The following is a 24,572-nucleotide window of genomic DNA, read 5'->3' as shown; positions in this document are numbered from 1 at the left end:
ATTAAATAGATGATAGAGATGTCATAAAATTTTAAGTTGATTGTTTCATATCGTATATTTCTCCTTTATACGAATTTCAACTTATACCTGTTCGAAAAATGTTTCTGCGTACTCATATTGTCATATCCTGTAAAATTACGGGGGGAAAAGTCAATCTTTTAAAAATGTCCCTCAGATTTTTTTTCCTTTTAATTTTGATTTTTTATTATTTCATTTTGTGAGTGCTCCGTAGAATTTTTGCTTCATAAATGTATTTTAGAATTCTTGTAAACAATCCAGTAATTCGAATATGCAGAAGCTTATGGATAATATTTAATCATTAAAAAAAATGTGACGAAGCATTATAGAGTTCAGTTCTAACAAATTTGGAATAAAATTCATCTAAATAAATTTTTTTCTCAGTTTAAACAGTAAGTAAGGCACTCATTTAAAGTTCCATGGTGTTGAAAAATTGCTATGCTAGTAATGAGTTAATAGTATCTTAGTTTTTGAAAGTTTTTTTTTTTCGCACTTAAATATTAATTTCATATCCTTAGATTGTGGGTTCTAAAGATTTTATTTTTTTGACAAGAATTCTAAAAACATGTACGTAAATGACGTTGATTACGAAACACTTTGTTTGTACAGGGCGTTCTAAATTAGACAAACCGTTTCCAAATATCCAATTATAACTGAAAAACGGAAAAAAAATTTTGCTGATAATTCCTGTAGCAAGGCACTCATTTTTCCTTCCTCAGTTCCAGGTCTTAGTTTAAAAAATTTTCGTCAGGAAGTGTTATGAATAGAAAACCTAAACAGATAAATAAAAATAATAATAATTAAATTCCCATGACAACACGTCAATTACGCAGGTGATTGCAACTGATGGTTAATTTTTCTTAAATATTAAAATAAGGCTTTTATTCATAAAAAGATTTCAAATTTTTTTAATGATTTTCAATTATTTTTCATTGGGTTAGGCATTTACTATCTGCAGTGCTATCTATTGAAATTGGTGTCAGACTATGGATTTCAATGAACAAGGTTCGAGTAAGAGTCAGAGATCACGAGTTCGAAAAACCTCTGAAAGAGGGAGTTCGAACATTTAAAAAATAATTCAAAGACAGAATTTGCATAGTATTAATTTTGAGTGTGTAAGTACCCTCATTATGCAAGTGTTACTTTGTATATATATATAACAAATCAAGATTGGATTTGGAGTTTTTGTTTCGTTTGATTTTCATGACTGTATGTTATTGAATACGTTACCTCATGTTATGGAGAGGATTGTTTCTCCTTTATGATGTTTAAGTTAAGTTATGATTTTTCTTGCTTAATAAAATTTATGATTAGTTAAAAGATGACTTTTTCATTATGCTTGCTGGGCATTTTCCACAACGCACTAAACTCTGCCAGCAAGGTTATGGGCCATACCTGCCCAACTTAGTTAAGCTTTTGTCGTCTTTGGAAGCAAGTTTATTATAACGCTACTGGGGCCGTTTAGATAGATTGGAGATGGCCGAAAATGACAGCAGCTCCATATTGGGATTTACAAAGCTAAACAGTTTCAATTACGGTAGCTGGAAAATAAATATGAAAGTGTTACTCATCGATAAAGGATCTTGGGAATTTGTTGGTGGCACAGAGAAGCCTTTACCAACTGATGCAACAGACAGAGACTTACGCTCTTATGAAATGCGAAAAGCTAGAAGTTACTCTACTATATTCCAAGGAATTGATGAGCAGTTTCAACCACTGATAGCCGACACAGAGGACGGAAAGACAGCTTGGACTATTTTAAAAGAAAACTTTGAACCTACCTCCCGAGCACGGTTAGCCGGACTTATTGACGAATTCTTTGAATTGAAGTTTGATCCGGAGAAGGAGACTATTGGAATTTTCTGCAAGTTAGTTAATTAAAAAAAGAAACAGATTCATGATGCTGGTTTTGTAATGCCAGAAAAGCTCACATGTTTCCAATTAATTAGAAGATTGCCAGCAGATTATGACAACTTAGTTGAAATGCTTTATCAACTAGAAGATAAAGATTTTTCGATTTCTAATGTTGAAAAGGAGCTCCTAATCGAATCTGGAAGGATACAACAAAAGCAGAAAGGCAGAGGAGAGGACATAGTCGCCGATGCTTATACTACTTCATCCACTAGAAAGCAAGCCTATCGGAAGTTGCATGGAAATAAAAGCAGTGGTCGCGTCCTGGGCAATGATACAACAACAACAATTATGTGTTCCTACTGCAATAAGAAAGGACATAGTGCGGAAAGATGCTTCCTGAAGAAGAAAACCACGAAACGGAATTCTAAAACTCAAGATTCCAAGGAAACTTTTTACAGTGATTTGACTACGATAAGAGATGCTGAAATTCGCCAAAGGAAAGACAAGCAGTTTGTTGAATTCCTGATTGACACTGCCAGCACAGCTCACTTCTGTACACAAAGAGACTACTTTAGTAACTTCAAGACTTTGAATCCTAGTCAAGTACTTGTTGGAGATAAAAATAGTAAGTCTGATATTTTTGGTATTGGTGATATACATTTTAATGTTAAAGATAGAGATAAATTTGTTCCCATAAAATTAGAAAATGTATATTTTGCACCGAATATGCGTAGAAATTTAATAAGCGGTTCAAATATGGATTTAGCGGGAATTACTGTAAAATGGGGTAACAAAAAAAAAGACTGTATTTGGTAAAAACCATAATTATTTATTTACTGTACCTAGAATTGATAAGTTGTATATACTTAAAGGCTATGTTGAAAAAGTGGTAGTAACTAAAGAATTAGCATTTAGTACAGGTCTAGATAGGGAATTGGTTCATAGACGATTTTGCCACTTAAATATTGGAATGTTAAATCATATGAGTCAAAACAATGTTGTGAATGGTTTAGATAATTTGTGTGGTAAATTTGATTCTTGTAATACTTGTAAAATAACTAAATCGACTAGAAGTAGTTTTAAAGTAAATCATGGTATAATGACTAAAAGTGTATTAGAGAAAGTACATATGGATGTTTGGGGTAAAAGTCCAGTAAATTCAGTTGGCGGAGCTGAATATTTCGTATCTGTAATAGATGATTTTTCTCGTTATGTAGAAATTTTTACTATAAAACATAAACATGAAAACAAAACATAAACATAAACATTGCTTTAAACTGTATTTAGCAAAATATGAAAGGCAGTTAAATATTAAACTTAAATCTGTAAGGTGTGATAACGGCATGGAATTTTGTAATGTAAAATTTCAAGATTTTCTTAGTGAATTAGGTATACGTATGGAGAGAACTTCAGTATACACTCCAGAACAAAATGGGGTAACCGAATCTTATAACAGAGTAGCTGGAGAGGGAATACGCTCAATGTTAGCCGATAGTGGTTTAAAAGGTAGATTTTGGGCAGAAGCACTGCATTGTTTTGTTCACGTAAAGAATCGTAGTGAACACAAACTACTGGAAGGTAAAACACCGTTTGAAATTTTCTATGGTTATAAACCGTCAGTTAAACATTTCAAAGTATTTGGATCTTCAGCGTATGCTCATATCCCTAAAGTTCAGAGAAACAAACTACAACCAAATGCAAAAGTAGGAATTGTAACTGGATATGCAGTCAATACTAAAGGTTATAGAATTTACTTGCCTAAAGATAGGAAAACTATAGAAACTATACACGTAAAAATTGATGAAAGTAAAAACGGAGTTAAAACACTATTTGGTAAACCTAGTAATGAAAACTTTTTATTTATAAATCTGAATTCAGACATCAATTTTGATGATAACAATGAAAATGAAATAGATAAGATTCATGCTAAATCTCCAGATTTAAAATTAAAACCTTTAAAAATAACAGAATGGACTAGAGTTGAGAGACCGCGTAATAAAAGTAGCAGAATAGATGTTTACTATTACCCTCCAAGCGATAAAACCAGATTGAGATCAAACAACCAAGCTAGAGAATTGAGCTAAAGAATTAAAAACCAAATTGAGTATGATCATTCTAAATTTAATTTTAAAGCTTTAAGCAAAACTCAAAATTTAACTTCTTCCCATAGTGACACTGATAGCGAAAGTGAAGATTCGCCATCTAATTCTTTTGTAGATAATCAGATAAGTGATGTATTTGAAGGTGAGGTATATAATGTAGAAATACCGAAAAACTTTTCTGATGCACAAAAACTACCAGAAAGAAATCAGTGGAATAAGGCAATGGAAAAAGAGTTAAATATTATGAACGAAAGAAAGGTATGGGAAATAGTTGATAAACCTCCCAATGCTAAAGTAATAGGAAATAGGTGGGTTTATGCAGTAAAAAGAGATGAAAACAATAATGTTAAACAATACAAAGCTAGACTTGTAGCACAAGGTTTTAGACAACAGCATGGTATTGACTTTCTTGATGTATTTTCACCAGTTGTGAATTTTTCTGTTATTAGATTACTATTTATTATTCTTGTGTCTATGTTATGTTGGAAATATGCACAGCTAGATGTGAAAGCTGCATATTTGTATGGAAATCTTAGTGAGGTAATTTATATGAAGCAACCTCCAGGTTTTGAAATTGAAGGTGAAATGAATAAAGTATGTTTACTTAAAAAGTCGATATATGGACTTAAACAATCAGGTAGAGAATGGAATGCTGAGTTAGATACTATATTAAAATCGATTGGTTTCGAAAAATTCAAATGTTGCAATTGTGTGTATAAAATGAATAACATTATTTTATTGGTATACGTTGTTGACATGGTGTTATTTTGTAAGACTAAAACTATTTTAGATGAAGCTATTGAATTGATTAAGAGTAAACTTGATATTCAAAATTTAGGAAAAGTCAAATATTTGTTAGGTGTTAACTTTGAGAACAAAAACGGTAATTTGTATTTACATCAAAAAACTTATATTGAAAAATTATGTAAACGATTTAATGAATTACCTAAAACTCATGTTACGTTACCAATTAAAGTAGGTTTTAAATTGCCAAATAAAGTAAATGAAATTGTTGAAAATAAAATAATGAAGAAATTTCCTTATCGTACATTGATAGGGTGCTTATCTTTTATAGCAAATCGTAGCAGACCAGATATTTCATATGCTGTGAACGTTATGTCACAATTCTCGAATTGCTATAATTACCAACATTGGACTGTAGTTGTAGATTTAATGAATTATGTAATAAATACTAAAGAGCATGAACTTCGTTTATCAAATCTTAATAATTCTTCTTTGATAGCTTATTCAGATGCAAATTGGGGTTGTCATTTAACAAACAGATTTTCTACATCAGGTTATTTAATATGCTTAGCAGGTATTCCTTTTAGTTGGAAATGTAGCAAACAAAAATGTATTGCATTAAGTAGCATGGAATCAGAATTTATAGCATTAACAGATACGGTTAAAGAACTTTTATGGTTTACAAACATATTTAATGAGTTACACATAATATCAAAAATTGAAAAACCTGTTTTGTATTGTGACAATCAATCTGCAATTTATTATTGTAAAAATAATGTTGAAAATTTAAAGACGAAGCATATTGATATTAGATTTCATTTTGTGAGAAATTTGCTTAATGAGGGAAAATTCGAAATTAAGTATATTAAAAGTAAAAGTAATTTGGCTGATTTTTTGACTAAGGCTTTAACTAAGACTGAATTAAATAAAATTAAAGGAATTTATTTTGAAATGTTCGATGGGGCCGCATGTCAGACTATGGATTTCAATGAACAAGGTTCGAGTAAGAGTCAGAGATCACGAGTTCGAAAAACCTCTGAAAGAGGGAGTTCGAACATTTAAAAATAATTCAAAGACAGAATTTGCATAGTATTAATTTTGAGTGTGTAAGTACCCTCATTATGCAAGTGTTACTTTGTATATATATAACAAATCAAGATTGGATTTGGAGTTTTTGTTTCGTTTGATTTTCATGACTGTATGTTATTGAATACGTTACCTCATGTTATGGAGAGGATTGTTTCTCCTTTATGATGTTTAAGTTAAGTTATGATTTTTCTTGCTTAATAAAATTTATGATTAGTTAAAAGATGACTTTTTCATTATGCTTGCTGGGCATTTTCCACAACGCACTAAACTCTGCCAGCAATTGGTTTGAATTAAAGCCAGGAGCTTTAGGAGGAAAAAATTTATTCCCTGTCACATGAATTCGTTGTAAGAATTTTTTTTATTTATTTATAATTATTATTATTATTATTTTTAACCTTAGCTGTTTTTCTGTTATAAGCTTTTGAAAATCGTCAGTATATTAGGACACGCTATGTAATCTATGCATGTCATCGTCTTAAACCATTATCGGTCCACGGCTGGAAAAAGGTCTGTTTTAAAATTTTCCATGCATTTCAATTTTTCCACGATTTTTTAAATTTTGCTATACCATTTTTTTTTGCAGTCTTTTCATTTAAGTTTCTTATGGGCATAATTAATAATATATGTAAATAAAAAACCACCTTGGAGATTGAAACTTGAGTAATTTTTTGACAATAAACTCAATAAGAAATAATATCCATTTCATAGAAAAAATAAATTTTTATTTCACGTATACTGAAAAAAAAAAGTGAAGAGAAATGAAAGTAACTAAGAAATAAATAAAAAAAATTTAAAAGATTGCTTTCAAGTATAGCATCGAAATTTATTTGAGCTGACCGAAAAGAATCCTAATGTCATTTTTGATGAAATATGCTGTTCTGTAAGAGGATATTCTTTTAACTCATGCATCAAACATTACTTCGCCATGCATCACCATTCAGACGATTTCTGAAAACAAACGAGAATGAGACGACTATCGATATAAACATGATTTATTCTAGTCACTTATTGCTATCGCAAATATCGCTTGCAAAAATTCTAGCCATTTCGTCTAAAAACAGCAAACGAAAGAGTTTCACTTCAATGAATCAAACCTAAAAATTCCATCTGTACAAACAATTCGAAACTCTAACTCTTTTATTTCTCTGGCGCTGCTGTAATGGTCTACCTCTCAATGATAAGTGGTAAAAGGCGAAGAAGAGTGGTAGAATACGAACTTTCAAATCCCGCAGACGATCTACAACTCGGATGGTAAAATGGTGTCTTCTGATGCAGAGGCACGATCGCTGGCCGATGACGGATTATCGCTTCCGGTTTTATGGCGGGCCACAGCACTCAAAGGCTGGTGTAGGAATTATGTAAATGATCTTCCTGTGATGTACGATCGGGCTTGTTGATCTTAGCGAACGAGAATAAATCGTCCCCCTTTCTATCGTAATGAATGTAGGTGCCGAATTCTTTATCGCTGGATCCCATTTGCACGACACTATCTCTACTCAATGGAAAATTCTTGTCCGCAAAATGGGGACACTAATCACCCTTTACTTGTTTCTAATGAATAATGAATGGGATATTTGAATTTCTGTTTACAAATAATGTAGAACATTCAAAACATTCGCTTTTATTAATATTAGCGAGAAAACTATTTCCCTCGTCTTAAAGACCTTGATTAAATGATGGAGATATATCTAACTTATTAATACTCAATTATGCAATTTGCATTCGAATAATTGTTCTTTAATCTTTTTACAATTATTAAATAGTTATGGGAAAAATTTTGAAAATAAAATTTACAGAAATGTTTCGGCAGATAAAAGAATTTTAACCAGTGAGTTGCGGGTTGTAAAGCATTTGGAAACTACATTTTGTTTTACTTTTTGAAAATGTAATCCTAAAATATTCTTCTATTTCTGAAAAATCAGTTAATTATTGTCAACAGTTAATTATTATCAGTTGTTATTATCATTTAATTATTACAGTTTAAATTTTCATGTGCAGAAAAGATAATGCAACTTGTTCAGATTTTTATATGTTATAAAAATATACATGTTTGATGAATTATACATGTTTTCACAAACACTTTTTAGAGGCTTTTTCCTCACGACCGAAATTAAAATTGAAAGTCGTGTAGAAGAAGAAGCTGTAGGAAGGTTATGCTTTTAATTATTGTATTTTTTTCCTAAAATAAATGGATAATTGTTATTTACTTTACTCAGTAGTATCTATACATAAAAACATGCATAAAAGAAGGTGGCCATATAATCCGATTTAGAGAAATATAGCTAAATTAACACAATTCTGAAATCAGTATTTTTAGAAAGAGGGTATAGTATTATACCGTTGTCTGATTTTAAACTTTTGATAAATATTTTTGTTATTGTATAATTACGTTAAAGGAATTTTCAGATACATCCAAATCGATTTCGTTACTTTAAACACAATCAAAGTAAATCTTTACAAATCTAAGGATAGTTAAATGACAGTTAAAGACAATATTAAATTACTTATCCAAAATTACTAAATTCATAATAGTATGCTTGCAAGTGATTTCAGGCGTGTGTCAGCCAATCAGGTTCGACACACATGCGTGACGTCACTTGCATGTGTAAAATTAAATCTGATCCAAAAATTAATTGCGAGTAATAATAAACCCACCCAAGCCTTAAATTTCTAACGCTAACCAGTCATGCACAACCACGTGATTAGACAAAATCATGTAGTTTGTTGCAAGTACCCAATTTTATTAATTATTTTAACGCTTGGAGGAATCCAAAGAAGTCTAAAATTTATAGAACGCAGTTTTTTCGTATCTAATAGAATAAAGTCTTAATTATTACCTTCCTTCATTTATTTATTTATTGCTTTTTAAAAAAATATCAGGCTTTTACAAGTTTGTTAAGAACAAAAGGAAATGGCATGCAAAATTCCTAGAAACAATAAAAATCGACTTTTTACCGCACTATTTTCTTCAATCTAATAAAAGAAATTTCTCTATTAGCCTCTTTTTTTTTCTTCCTTTCTTTTCTTTTCTTTTTTTTTAGAAAAAAAGAAGAGAAAAAGAGGAAGAATATTAAAACTTAAAATACAATAAGGCAAAAGAAAAAAGCTCTTAATATGCTATTGTAATATATGACCTTCAATGTAGGTTACAGAGCACAAGCATATATTAAAATAGCAGTAACTGTAAAATAGCTCACGAGTTTTTGTAACATAGCACTAAGTTGCTTGTAATTTAATCAAAACTAGGAGGCTCCGCCCCCTGCTCGCTAACACTCGCCAACCCCCGAGAAATGCTACGCAATCCTATGTGGTTCACGCCGTGAACCATAGCTCGCTGCGCTCGCTCGCCAATGAACACAATGTTCCAGCACAAAGACATAGTATATTATCATCAAAGACATAGTATTTTATCATCAAAGACATAGTATTGTACTTAAGTAGAAGAATTCCATCAATGTTCTTATTGGCTTTTAAAAAAGTATATTAGCTATTTAGATTGTACATGGTGAAAAAATCAAAACATTAGCTAAATGAGAAACATATTTGCAAAATAAATTATCAAATATTGCAGTTACTCACCTAAATTCAACTAAATGTGTAATAAATTAGTTAATGCTAGAAATTCTGAAAGTTTTAGAAAAAAATTTTATTATTTAAAAATATGAACTTTAAACCCTAACTTTTCCTTGTGAGATAATAATCCTCAAAAAGTCTTTCATTTTCAAGAACACAAAAATTTGTTTTATCGCCAAATGAAATATTTTTTGGTGATCAGCATTATTGAAATCAATTTCTATATTAATTAACATTTGTGATAAAGTGCATAACATTTTAGAACAAAATAAGGATGTTTTACATACAATAAATTAAAATGCATGGCTGTTAGCATTACCCGAGAAATACCACGTGGAGGTCGCCATGCTGCATTTCTAATCGGGGAGTTTTGATTTTGGCAGTTCCCCTTGCCAATAGAAGTTTCAATTAAATTTTTTCCAAAAAACATTTTTTTCTGCAAAGCTCTAAGAAATTAACACTAAGCATTTAGAGTTTCTTTGAAAACACAATTATAGATTTAGCATCTTGGAGCAATTACTGAAAGGCTGTCAAATGACTTAACTCTTGACAGGCCAACATAAAGTTGTCCATGACAAAAAACTTGTTTAGTCAATACTAAACTGATTTTCTCAAAAGTCTGACCTTGTGACTTATTTATAGTCATGGAGAAGGCCAGCCTAATTAATTCCTAATTGAGTTTAAAATAATTATTATCATGTTTTTAGGGCATGTATCTGAATTGAACAACCTGATAATGCTCACTCTGGTTATTGTTTTCGTTTTTAAAAGCGCTATATGTTGAGCCACCTCATGTGACATTTGCCATGTGACATTTTTAGCAGCACTCATTGGTCGAGTTTCTAACGTTGCCATTCGGGGAGTTGTAATGAGGCTTTTTTTTGGTGCCGTGTAAGAGAAATATATATATAGATAATAAGAAAAACTATTACTAAAGATTTCAAAGCATTTCAATAATGACCAAAATGTGAATAATCTAATGTCAGATGCCTTAATATGGTAATGAAATTTTAAAATTTATAAAAGATTTAAAATAAAAGATATAAGAAATATGCTACGTTAAATAGTTAGTTCATTTTCTTCCTAAATCTTAATTTTGATTTTAGACTAAATTTATTCTAAGAAATAAAAACTCTGTGCTTTCTGTAAAATCGGATAAAAAATTTTGATATTTAAAGTTGCTTCAGAAACTAAATGAATAAAAAAATCAATAAGTAACATTTAAAATAGTGTGATTTAAATTTTTTTTCTTTTTTTTTTTGTACTTCTGAAAGACAATTAAGCGAAAGTATTAAGATAAAAAAATATAAACCTACTTGAAACAAAGACTTTAATTTAATGACATGTATCGTAACTATTAAGAGAAAACGCATTAACAACAAAGAAGTGAGTAGGGAATTTCAACTATCAATAAGCACTGTCAATATTTATATTATCGAATAAATTACAAACTCCATATACAATTTATTACTGGCCGTATGTTTGAAGTTTGTCTATATTAATAAGTTCAAATGGATATGAGAATTTTACCTGCAAGAGATGAGAACCAAGTTCTTTTATTGCACTTTCTAAGGGGTTTGGCAAAGGAGGTGCTGCTCCCCAGCTATCCCCAAGACCTGTGAAAGAAAAAAATAGGAATTAAATTATAAAGTGAAAGGCTTTGGCATTACTCTGCACTTAGGTTTCAATAATTTGAAATTCAAATTTTATAACTACATAATAGAATACAAAACTTTACATTAAGTATTAAGCGTCATTTCATCATTATCATCATAGTTGGCCAGACAGCCCAATGTGAGCCAATGCCTTCCTCTGAAGATTTCTCCATGGTGACTTCCGATTTATTTTTGATCTCCAATTCTTTTCATTAATTGCGAGAAAATCAGACTCCACTGAGTCAGCCCATCTCAACATCGGCCTTCCCCGCTTTCTTTTTCCAGAGAGTCTAAAAAGCAGTATCTTTTTTGTTGTGCTGTCATCACTCATTCGAATCACGTGGGCGATCCAATTCATTCTATTTATTTTTATGCATTTAATAATATCAGGTTGTTTATAAATCTTGTACAGTTCAAAGTTAAATATCCTTCTCCAGTTATTGTTCCCATTTACACCACCAAGTATACTCCGCAAAACCTTTTTCTCAAATATTGCTGTACAATTTTCCTCCAGTTTTGTCATTGTCCAAGCTTCAGAAGCGTATGCCAAGACTGGCAGGACAAGAGTTTTGTAGATTAAGAACTTTGTTTTTCTAGAAAGAAACCTAGATTTAATAAATCTTCTCAGCCCATAGACAGCCCTATTCGCCATATTAAGCGCCATTTACAAATACATAATTTCACGGTGCTATTGTAGTAGTTGTTTAGAACTTTTGGAGCAATTATTATTATTTTTTTAATTTGTCTCAGCCAAGAAACGTTTAATGTATTGTTTTATTTTATTCAAAAAAAGTCTTTTCATTGTAGGTAACCAAAAAAACGCAATTTTTAACCTTAATGAAAATCATTTAATTAGTGTAATCGAAATAATTAAAATACACTATACAAGATTATAATCAAATTTATCAAACAAATAAATTCCAATCAAAATAAGTCACCCATATTTCGAGATCAAGAAAAATTAAAATGGTTTTATCAAAATATATAAACCATAAACCACCCATTACAAGAGTTTGACCCGATTTATCAAAAAACTAAATCCTAATCCCAATCAGATCCCTACTTTTTGGGTTGCCGAAAAATCATGGGATCAAAAATAACGTTGTAGGAAAACAGTTATGGAAAATAAAGAAAAGAATAAAATTAAATGTTATAGTTCACTTTTCTTAAAGTTTTTTAGTTTTTGTAAAATATATTTAGATGATACGAAAGGGGATTATTGTATAATAGTTTACAAAAAAAAAAAAAAAAAAAAAAAAAAAAAAAAAAAAAAAAAAAACGCTACCAAGTTATTTGAAATCCTTTGAAACAAAAAGTTAATTAAGAAGATTTCCTTAAAGTTGTTCCACTTTGATGATTTAGATTTTTTTCTGACACATAACAAAATATTTGTTTAATTTTTATTTATTTATTTATTTACTTTTTGTTTTTTTGTTTCTTACGGAAAATATTAATGCAGAATTGTTCGATTCTCATATCACCAGTTGACATACACATACATGAAAAAAAAAATGTTTTTCCCCAACACCTTTAACTGCGACTGTAGCAGTAAAAGTTGTTTAATTGATTATAAATTATAAGGAAATTGCATCACATTTTCCCTAGTAATAAAATCATTTCCTTATTTTTATACACATCAGCAAAATATTTGCATGGACTTCATTAAGTTCAGACTTTTCCGATTTGTGTCTTATCAACATAAAGAGCAATATCAGTGTAAAATAGTTTTCGAAAAAGCAGCTTTACTACGTTAAATAAAATCCTTTTTAAACAAAAAATTGAATCAAGAAAAACCCATCAAATTCGTGTCGCTTAGAATTCCGTTGCTATTCGTGTAAAATGATTTAGATGATTTTCATTCAATACTTAGTTCAAGATAACTTTACAAATTCTACAACAAAATATTAGTTTAAAATTTTAATTCTTTCTTCAAGTTTGTTTTTTCACGGAAAATATTAATGCAGAGTTTTACTATTATTTAACACTAGTGCACATACATGAAAAAAAAAATTGTTTTCGGCGCACATTTTCAAGTCCTCCTCAAATCAGTGGAAGTTCTTTAATTGATTATAAATTATAAGGAAAATACAATACATTTTCCTTAGTAATAAAATCATTTCCTTACACTTATACACATCAGCAGAATACTTGCTTTAACTCCACCCAAGTTCAAACTTTTTTTATTTATAGATTTAACAACCTACAGATCAATAAATTCTTAAGATGTGTACCCTACAATAATGGGACAGACACTTTCAGTTTTTGATATTTTTTTAAATTTTTCAAGAAGCATTTAAAATATTATTTTATAACATAGAGATGTACAGTTCATGTTATAAATTTTTTATACCTAGTAATAAGATTTATAGCTTTAAGAGGTTTGGGAGACCGACAATGAATTGCGGAAGAAAGCAAGTATTTTTGAACACCCTATGCCAGAAAAATCAAGTAATAAGCTTGTAACTTACATAGATTACTTAAGCGGTTAATTTTAATAACTGCATAAAATTTCGTATTCTTAGCTTAAATATTTGTGAAAATATGGTAATTTATATTAAAAAAAAAAGTTTTTTTGTTGCCATAATATAAATATTCAATGGAAGTAAACAAAATTTTTGGAGCAATTTAAAACTGATTACAAATTTATTAACATAAAACTTAAAGAAAATTAGTTTAAAACTGCACAAGAAATGAGTATTTAAAATAGTTCTTTTATACTGTGCATGCGCTGAAAAAATATTATAAACTTTTTTTCTTCATAATTTAGTAGTGAATCGTATTTGGCAACTACAAATAAAAGTTTTATTTGAATATTTTAAAAATTTAGAAAGTTTTAAGCAATTGTCTAAGTAGTTTTTGTACTTAAGAGAAAGCTCAAGGGTTTTCCATATCGGGGGTTTTTCACAAATTTTATTTTGTATCACAAGACAAAATTTAATAACAAATGATAATACCTTACAATAATCATCCGGAAACCAAAATGTTATATTATAAGGAAAGAAAACATTATTTTACGGGTGATGATCCATTTAGTAATTCTTGTTTAATAGTACAAAATGAAGATTGGGGAAAACCCCTTATCGTTTTGAGCTTTCTTGACGAGTACAAAAACTATTCAGTAAATTGCTTGAAATTTTTCAAATTTTTAAGATATTCAATTAAATTTTTAATATAGTAGCCAAATACGATTCACTACAAAATTATGAAAAAATTTTCCTTATATTTTTTCTGCGCATGCGCAATATAAAAGAACTACTTTTAAATACTCATACCTTGGACAGTTTTAAGCGAATTTTTTAAAATTTTATATCAAAAGATTTATAATTAATTAAAAACTACTACAAAATTTTTGTTTATTTCCATTGAATATTTATAAAGTTAAAACGCAGAAAAAAGGGGGAAAAAAGATAACGTAAGACAAAAAAAATGTGTTTTTTATGAATATGTCCATATCTCCACCGTTAGGCTTACGAAATTTTATGCAGTTATTAAAAATAACAACTTAAGTAATCTATATAAATTACAAACCAATTGCTTGATTTTCTGACATAGAGTGCTCAAAAATACTTGTTTTCTTTCGTAATTTATTGTAGGCCCCCAAACCTTTGAAAGCTTCAAATTTTGAGTATGTATGTGAGAAAAATATGAAAAATCGCATGTACTAAACACTTCTAGATTTACAAAATAATGCTTTCAGTATTTCCTGAGAAATTTTAAAAAATGCCAGAAACTGATCACTTTCATTATTGTAGGGTCGTATATAGTAATATATAAGGATGAGATGTTTTTTTTTAAACAATAATAAGACTATTGAAATAGTTTATAATTAATAGTTTTTTTAAAAAATTGAATTGTGCATTTTTTTAAGTTCTTTAGATTTACTACAAATGAATAAATGTATCCAGTATTTTCTGAATTAAGCAAACTTCGTGAGTAAGGTCTCCTATATTTGGAAGTATAAACTTAAATTGTTGATTTTAATTTTGGATCAAAATTGTTGATATTAAGAGATAGTCTTTTCTTAATCTTATTATTATTATTTCATAGGGTTCGGCTCCAGTCAGCGTATTCCCATGTTACCCTTTTTTGGTAAAATTCATAAAAAAAAAATTAATAAAATAAATAATTTTCTTATTAGTTAAAATAAGTCTTAATTTGTTAATATTTGCCAATATCTTTTTTACATGCCTATATACCTTTTTTTTTTTAAAGAAAGAAAAAAAAGTAAGAGAATCTGGTTGATTACTTGAAGATTTCCGATATGAATTCAAGTGTAATCACAAACGAAAAATTCCGGCAACTAAGTTAACAGAATTTTTCGATTTTCAAATGACTCTTTTCAGTGAAAAAAAAAAAGCTATGCGTGCGCATGAAGAGTTGATAATTAAAAAATTTTTCTCGTGGATTACTTGGGACAGCTACGTTTTCAAATTGCATAGGAGTTTTTTTCTGGAGAGAATACCACGATTTCATTTAGAAATACGATTTTAAGGATTAGTTTAAGATGTAAAAATGTCCTCTGTTGGAAAAAAATGTTACTTAGCAACTATTTAAAAAAAAAAAAAAAATTGTCCGATACTCTTTATATTTATTTATCCTCTGGTACTTTAATCCCTGTTGGAATACTATTACATTGTATATGTTACAATACATAAACTGTATTAAAACGTGTGCGACTTTTTTTCTTCTTTCTTTCTAGAAATTTTGCTTTAGCATAAATTTTATTTAAATATTCTGTAAGGAGCAGGTACGGTGCAGGTATGAAAAAAATAAGCTAGTACATATACCAAGAATATACGCATGAGCATGAGCATAATATGTAGATTGAATTAGGGTACTGGATATAAAAAAAATCTGAAAACCTAAAAGTCTTTTAGAAAATCTTTTCTAAATTGTCTATGCTATATTTACTATTTATCAAAAATCAAGAGAAAAAAGTTACAGCGATAGTCTTTGCCTTTAAAATATACAGCAACGGGAATTATTTCTGTTTCAGTTTTTTTATTGTATTTTGAGTGAGTTGTTAGAGTAGCTGGCTTAATATTTAATTCACGCTGCTCCGATTTTTGAGATTATGATCATAATATATTCTCAGATGCGGTATCAAAACTTTTCTCAAAATTGTTCTAGCGTGTGTGTCACTATTAAAGTACAGTATTTATCTAAGATCTGTACAAAAGTTCCTCCCGCTGAATAAATTTTAAATTCGAGAGTTTTGATTTGAAGATTAGTTGGCTGAATTTCGGTGATCATTTATTTGATATTAAAATTAATCCACTGAATTTGATCTGCTGGCACAAAATCATTGACTCGAATATATTAATTGTAATCGATATTGTTTAACCAACAATCTAAAACAGTATATTCGAATTAGTAATTTGAATACATCAATGAACATCGAATCAACGCATTACTAATAAAGTCATAATCATAATCATATTCATAGTCATAATCATAAGTAATATGTTGTTTCGAGTCACCTCAGCTCTATTCGAATCGCTTTAATGATTCGTTTTGAAAAACTCTGTACACTTGGTTGAAAAATCGAATAAATGCTTAAATATAGATAGATCTTTAAAACTTTTGTACATAATAACACTGAATAGAAATAGGATATGAAAAGTCTGTACACATGTCTTAGATATAAATAAATAAATAAAAAATAAATAAACAAACAAATAGATCAATAAAAATAAGTGAAGAGCAATACATTAAATAAATACATTTTTACATTATTACTTTTACAGGTACTTGAAAGCATTGATATTCTCCAATTGCGTTGTGGCATTAACCTTTTTTTTAAATTTCTTTTCGTTATTCGGCATGCATCACAGTTGAATTTGGAATATACTCTCCAAAATATTGGAGTTTTTTGATGTGGAATAAAACTATCACTATCACTCTGTTAATTTATAAATGGCTAACATGAATAGAGACTCTTACCAGCTAGGCTATCTTATTTCTGGTGTAAAATTTAAAAATTATTTGAGATGCATGCCAAAGTGGGAATCATATATCTTATTTACTGGATATCTGTCAAATGTTAAGATTTGTTGTTCACATATAAATTCAATTTAGTGTGAATGAAATTTAGTAAGAAAACGTGCAATATCAAGGCAAGAACAATTTTTCTATATCGGTTCCATATTAGCGAAGGTAATGTACTCTGAATATTTAATTTCTAAATAAACTGTATTACCAAGAAAAATAACGCGATTTATTACCTTAAAATAGAAATACATTTTTCCGAATGAGTGTTATCATTTCTGTTAAAAAAAAAGAAGAAAAAAAAAAGAAAGAAAAAAAACTTACTCTATGCGCCAGCAAGTTTCTCTTGAGGAGAACTAATTTCTCGTAACTTGTTCACAAAACAAGTTTCTCTTAAGGAATGTTTTTAACAAAAAAAAAATTAATAGAACTTTTAATGTTAAAAAATCTTCATATTTGTCTTCTAGATATGAGTAGGGGAAAAATGAGCGCTACACTCCACTTTTAGAGTTGATCACTTCTATTACTATAGTGCTATGGGATAAGCACTACACCCCACTTCCTCAGTATGGATGAGAGTTCAAACCCACTGAGAAGTTCTTAGTAAAAATGACGTAGCATGGCTCTTTACGTAGCATGGTTTGGACTAAGCAAATGCTTCTTAAAAATTTTGAGTATTTATTTCGTCACTACTATGGATCTATTTGAAAAATATTATGCTGAATTTGTGATCTGAAAGAAGTTTCCAATGAATTTCTCATTGGAAAAAGTAACAAAAAATTCGCAAAGTGTCCTTCTTTATTTTTATTTATATGTATACTGTTAACGTAACATTGTTTGGACTAAAAACTGCTTTTTAATAATTTTTAATTCATATTTTTTGACATATACGGGTATTTTTGAAATAATTGAAGCTCAATTGTTTCTTAATCAAGTTTCAAATGACTTCTTCATAGCATAAAAGTATAAAAAAAATTCATAAATTGTCCTTCTTTTTGTCAATTATACATAAGTGTCCTCCTTTATGTTATCGAAAAATATGTTCATAAATAAATGAGAAATATAAGTAACCCTCACTTTGAAATCTGAAACAAGGCAAAAATAAATTTTTCATACAAAATAAATGGCCAACTTAAATATTGAATGTGATTATGCATTCAAAAATATTCCAGGAATGAGTAGTCTATAGATTACACCGAGTATGCCGCAAACAAAGAGCACGTGAAAATATTTTATATTCTGGATTTAATCAGATTCAGAGGTATGTCCAGATTTTAAAGGATATGGGGATAGAACACCAGCCTCCCAAAGGGGTGAACCAGGTTCGAATCCCAGCAGTGGCTAGTTGATACGAATTCTGCACTCGGCGCAAATGTCATTTAAAAAATCCAATGGAAGTCAAATGTATACCAATACTTGATCCAGGAGTTTCCTTGTCTTCTGGATTCGTTTCAAGCGTAAGTACAAGGCCGGGATAGCCTGGTTGGTAGGGCACTGGGCCCATGTCCAAGAGTTTGTGAGTTCAATCCCCGCCGGCCGAAGACTCCCCGTGACTGATGCACGTTAAATCTGTCGAGTCGCAAAGTCCTCCATGTTCCCATAACAAGGCAATACCTCTGGAGGTACTGATCCAGGAGTTTCTTGTTTTCTGGATTGGTTCAAAAATTACAAGGTTACGGAGTTGAGCATTAGAGCCGTAAACCCAAAATTGGGTCGGCTGTTCAACGATGGATATATATATATATATATATATATATATATATATATATATATATATATAATGAAAGTAGCAAGGCTATGAAGTTGATTATTGATAGTCGTGAAATTGGGTCGGCTGTTCAATATATGATAAAATAAAAGCATGGCAAGTGCAGTTGATCGTGAAAAAGATGAAGCAGAGACGTTGAAAAAAATATTAAGTTACTAGGCTAACATCACTCCACTTAGACAATCGTTGATGTTGAATATTTATACACTGTAAATTATTTAAATTGCTGCAATAATTGAAGGAATGTAATTTAATTGAAAAACATTATTAGAGTTATATTTTTGTAAATGATTTTTTTTTTCTCTTTCAATTGTTTTGTAGCAACTTGTCTCCATAATTTCGCAATTTTTCCGCATAATTTTTAAAACAATTTCCTCTTCTCAGTGTTGCATAATTTTAGTCATATTTCAGCATAATTTATCGCATCAAAACTATCGTTAACTTGAGGATTCGTTACTTACATAATTTCAGTATAGATTATTATAAAATTATTCTTCCATTCATAAAGCATACTGCAATTCACAGATTTATTTAGGTGCTAAAACTTTTTTTACAATGAATTTTATGCGAATTTTAATAGAATTATGACTGAATCGCCAATGAATAAGATAAAGAGGAAAAGAAATAGAACAGTGTGCGACACAAAAAATCTTCGAAAGGAAATTTCGGTTGAAATAATAACTTTTATGTAAGTGCGTTTGAAATATATGAAGTAAAATAAAATTAATATATTAAACACCAATTTTTTATCAGACATCGAATAATTTCTCAAACCCTTTGAAGAAAACAGCTATTCTTATTTTTTTTTTTGTTTATTTTTTTAAGAAAAAAATCAAGGTTACATATTTGTATGACTTTCAATATAATTGTTTTTATACTTTAGATCAAATGATTTGCCATGAAAAACTTACGATCCCAACATTTCATTATTTTACTAAGATATACGTCAGACAAAGATCAAGGTTATTCAAACAATTAATTTTACACATAATTTTTATATTTTAATGTCAGAAAATGAATTTAAAGCACCTGTTTCCTTAGTTTTGCCTTTATCCTCGTAACTGGTGATACTTGTGTGCAAAGAAAATAAAAGACCACTATCGAATCGGTTGATTTCTTAAGAGGAGGACATATAATTTGTTTAGGGCGTGTATTTAAAACTGATTGCTAAACAGATTTTTCTCAAACAGAGTGGCGTTTTTATTTTCCTACTATAGCCTTATTTAATTTTCTAAAAATTAAATAAGGAAATGCTAAAAAATTAGATAACAGTACGTAACAATAAAATCACTTTTTAAGTATCGACCAAAAAAGATCCTTCTGCTCATAAAATTTCAGCTCATTTCAGAAAAATAAATAAATAAAAAAACTTAACATGTTTTAGTCAGATATTATGTATTAAAGAGGACATTTAAAAAAAGAATTAAAAAGTTGTAGTTGTAGTTCATTTACGTCGCACTAGAGCTGCACAATGGGCTTTTGGCGACGGTCTGGGAAACATCCCTGAGGATGATCCGAAGGCATGCCATCACAATTTTGACCCTCTGTAGAGGTGATGGCACCCCTGCTTCGGTAGCCCGACGACCTGCACGCGAAGTCGAGCACTTTACGGCAGAAGAGTTTAGCGAGGACCAATACCGCACACCCTCGGTCCCTACGCAGACTAATCCAAGTGGTCACCCACCCTCACACTGACCGCAGCCAGTGATGCTTGACTTCGGTGATCTGCTGGGAACCGTGTCTTAGCGATCAGTCCACTGCGGGACAAAAAATTAAAAAAGTTAAAAACTCAATAATGCCGTGAAACAAAATGTATTTTCTGATTAAAACAACAAAGGAAAAAAAAAATATTTTTGGTTGTCACGATGGCTACAGCCTTTGACTACAGGAACGACCTTTAAACGGAACTGCAAGAATGTTTCAGTCAATAATTTGGATGGTTTTAACCTTTAATGTTGTTGTTTTCAATAACACTTGGACAAGCCAAGCACGCCAGCCATTGGCCTTTCTCGGTGCGCCTTTCGATAGACAAAAGAGCACCGCTAGGGTGAAAGTGCACCTTAGCTCAGAGCCTCGTGAATAGATGGCACCACCACTCATTCGTGATGAACCTTCCTCTACTTAGACATAGATCTGTATGGGAAGGAAATTTAGTACCCATGGTCCTGCTTAGTAACCGACCATGGGACTTTCGGCTCCACGTATGCATTCGGTACGTCTCGACGGGGTCGAAGATCAAACCCCGGCCCTACCGGACCGGAGTCTGATTCTCTGACCACTGGGCTACCACAGTCCTCGATATCTTCTATTGTTACAGATTGTGCAATTTAAAAAGAATTTCGGGATAGATAGACTTTGCAAAATGTCATGATAAGCTATATGATCATCTGATACTATTTAGACTTTTATTAAGTAGTGCTAAATGGGTATTTCCTCATGACAATGAAATTTCTTATACTATACATGTCTCAATCAACCTAGAATATGTTTAAAAAAGTTTCAAGTAAAAGTTGCCACAATTTTATTAAAAATCAAAACTAATTGTTAAAAGTAAAGCTTAGACTTGAATCCCATTGAAAGTGTTTTTTTGGTCATTTCGGTCGCATATGCAGTTAAAATTTTTCAATTACATATATTATCAACCAATAAATTTGAAGATGAAGGCTATTGCAAAAGTATAATGTAAAAGAAGGAAAAAAAAAATTATTACAAAAAGTAACGCTAACACAAATTTCTACTTTTAAATATTAAAAAAATAAAATTTAGACAAGTTTTAAAACAACTCACCTCATTTAAAGTTGAATTAGTTGTAATAAAACATTATTAACTTACTAAAATGGCTGCTTATTATGAACTTAATCGCAAAAAATTGGTCATAAAAACGATTAAAGATAACCCGGAGTGTCCGTTATAATATTAATGCATGGGGACGAAGTTTTTTGTTGCATTTATACAAATACTTGATCTTGCCTAATTCGGATGTGGGGATTTCAAATCTGAAATAAGTTTTGCTTCTAAAGCTACAGATTTGTTTTATTAGAAGCTCATTTTTAGCCTATTTTTTGTTCAATGTGCAAGCTTAAAAATTACGACTTGGGGTCGTGCAAATGTTGCGACGAATTTCTTGGGTAGTTAGGACACATCATTAGGATTAAAATTGCATGGGAACCCATGAGTGGAAAAGTCGTTGCACGCTGCTAGGGGTACCTTCCTATTATAACTTTTTCAAATGCACACTAAAAAGCTGTTCATAATAGAGAATGTCTATTAGTGGCGTATGATGGCATTTTCGGGCATGGATCTCTGTGAAACTTTAATCCTAATAATGCGCCCAAACTTCGATGGAAGTTTGGCGAAACATTTACGCGACCTCCATTTACATATAATGCTTCAAAAATTTGCACATTTCAGCAAAAAATACACTAAAAATGTCTTAAAGACGTTAACTTGGAGAGAGAAATCATTTGCAGATTTAAAATCGGAAACGTAAAAGGAATAGATTTTTTAAATTATTGTTAAAACCCTTAATAGTAATTTTTATTATTATTCTGTGCTCTAATCATTCGTTAAATATGATATTTTTTTTATTAACAATTACTTTACTGAGTTGACATGTTTAAATGAGGAATGAAATAAAATAATAATAAAAGTATAAATAAATAACTTAATTTCTTTTCAGTGTTAAATATAACTAATGGTTCGGTGAAAAAAAATCTGTTTCTTCTTTTGTTGTTTCAGAGATGCTTTTCTGAAAATCGAATAAAGGTGAAGGAAAACATGACCTGCTTGAGTATGTGTCCGAGTGACCGATAAAATATTTTTAAGTACACAGAGTTAACAACCTTTTAGAGTTACTTCAGTTAGTCTAGATAACAGATAGGGGAAGAAAAAAAATTCGTATGAAACATATTGTTTATTATTATTTTTATGTGGATCCGCATATTTTCTTTTTATTACTCACAGCTAAATTTAGAAACAGCTTTAAATTTGTATCATTGAGCGTTCGTGGATTCTTTTTAGATATAAATTTCTGTACGTTTTCACAAATTATTTTATTTATTTATTTTGATTATTTATTCATTTTAATTATTTATTTAATTTAATAATTTTTTTAAATTTTATTTATTCATTTTAATTATTTATTAAATTTAATAATTTTTTTTAAATTTTATTTATTTATTTTAATTATTTATTCATTTTAATTATTTATTTAATTAATAATTTTTTAAGCATTATTTATTTATTTTAATTATTTATTCATTTTAATTATTTATTCATTTTAATTATTTATTTAATTTAATAATTTTCTTAAATTTTATTTACTTATTTAAATTATTTATTCATTTTAATTATTTACTTAATTTAATAATTTTTTTAAATTTTATTTATTCATTTTAATTATTTATTAAATTTAATAATTTTTTTAAATTTTATTTATTTATTTTAATTATTTATTCATTTTAATTATTTATTTAATTAATAATTTTTTAAGTATTATTTATTTATTTTAATTATTTATTCATTTTAATTATTTGTTCATTTTAATTATTTATTTAATTTAATAATTTTCTTAAATTTTATTTACTTATTTAAATTATTTATTCATTTTAATTATTTACTTAATTTAATAATTTTTTTAAATTTTATTTATTTATTTTAATTATTTATTTTAATTTTAATTATTTATTTAATTTAATAAATTTTTTAATTTTATTTATTTATTTTGCCTTAATTATTTTTTTTATTTTACTTATTCATTTTATTATTTTTTTTAAAAATATAAATGGTGCATGTATGAAGAGCTCGGTTTATAACAGGGATTTCCAACTTACATGAGGCCGGGGGCCACAATTAAAAACACAAATCAAATGGCGGGCCGCAACTTTCAAAATTTTATGTAGGACTCTTTCATGTTTGAAGGAACATTAAATATTACTGTCAGATTTTTATAAAGTAGTACAAAACAGAAGTATTGAATTACAAATTAAAATAAGAAGTAGATTTTAAAAAATATTTAATTGCATATTTAATAATTCTGGCTACAATAACTTTAATGTGCACCTATGTATTAAACAATTCATGTCAACATATATCTAATTGTTAAGATGTAAAACTTTATAAAGGTTGGTATTAAAACTTACATAGTAGCACACAAAATATTCAGCGAGAAAATTGAGGTTTGTCTGCTGCAACCACCAAAGAATAGATATTTGCATTTTAAATTTACAAATGTGTGTGTAAATATTTTTTTCCAAAATGAGTGGTTTCAAAAAGTTAAAATCGGAGAATTTCTTCGAGAAAATTTCAGATACACACATGCTAAATTATATTCACAAAATACAAAAAAAAAAAAAAAAAAAAAAAAAAAAAAAAAAAAAAAAAAAAAAGAAAACAAAAAGAGCAACATACACGATTATTTTTGTATTTGAATAAATATTTTCTTGGATGCAAAACCTGAGAAATATTTTTTTTTGCACCGTTGGTATGTTAAATCTCACAGAAACGAAGAAATTAGGTTTTTATTAATGAGAAAAGTATTTTAAACCCATATAGATTTTTTACGAAAATTGTCCTAAAAAAAATTACAACTTATATATTTTAGTTCGCGGGCCACAAAAAAAGGCTCCACTGGCCGGATGAGGCCCCCGGGCAGCCAATTGGAATCCACTGATTTATAATCTAACTAGAAGTTTTAAAAATTAGAACTTGAGCACGAATGAATCAAACTCACATGAATCATTCTAGGACACGTGATTTGTTTTGCCTTTGAATCCTTGAATG

The 24,572-nt window shown here is 29.2% G+C and overlaps 1 protein-coding gene across 2 annotated transcripts in view; it reads right to left on the bottom strand.

Annotated features, from left to right (window-relative positions):
• sim (bHLH transcription factor single-minded) overlaps nucleotides 1-24,572 on the bottom strand; it is a 143,426-nt gene that overhangs the window by 19,336 nt on the left and 99,518 nt on the right. For both annotated transcript variants that reach the window (XM_071184725.2, NM_001323806.1), the window contains 1 exon segment: nucleotides 10,911-10,996. Coding sequence is in view for 1 of the 2 variants with exons in the window: in NM_001323806.1 (NP_001310735.1) it covers nucleotides 10,911-10,996 (86 nt within the window). In the remaining variant the exon portion in view is untranslated.

This window comes from Parasteatoda tepidariorum, chromosome 5 (genome assembly GCF_982258835.1).
Source record: "Parasteatoda tepidariorum strain Cologne lab strain chromosome 5, Ptep-v5.0, whole genome shotgun sequence".
Lineage (NCBI taxonomy): Eukaryota > Metazoa > Arthropoda > Arachnida > Araneae > Theridiidae > Parasteatoda > Parasteatoda tepidariorum.
This window is presented reverse-complemented; position numbering and strand designations above follow the sequence as displayed.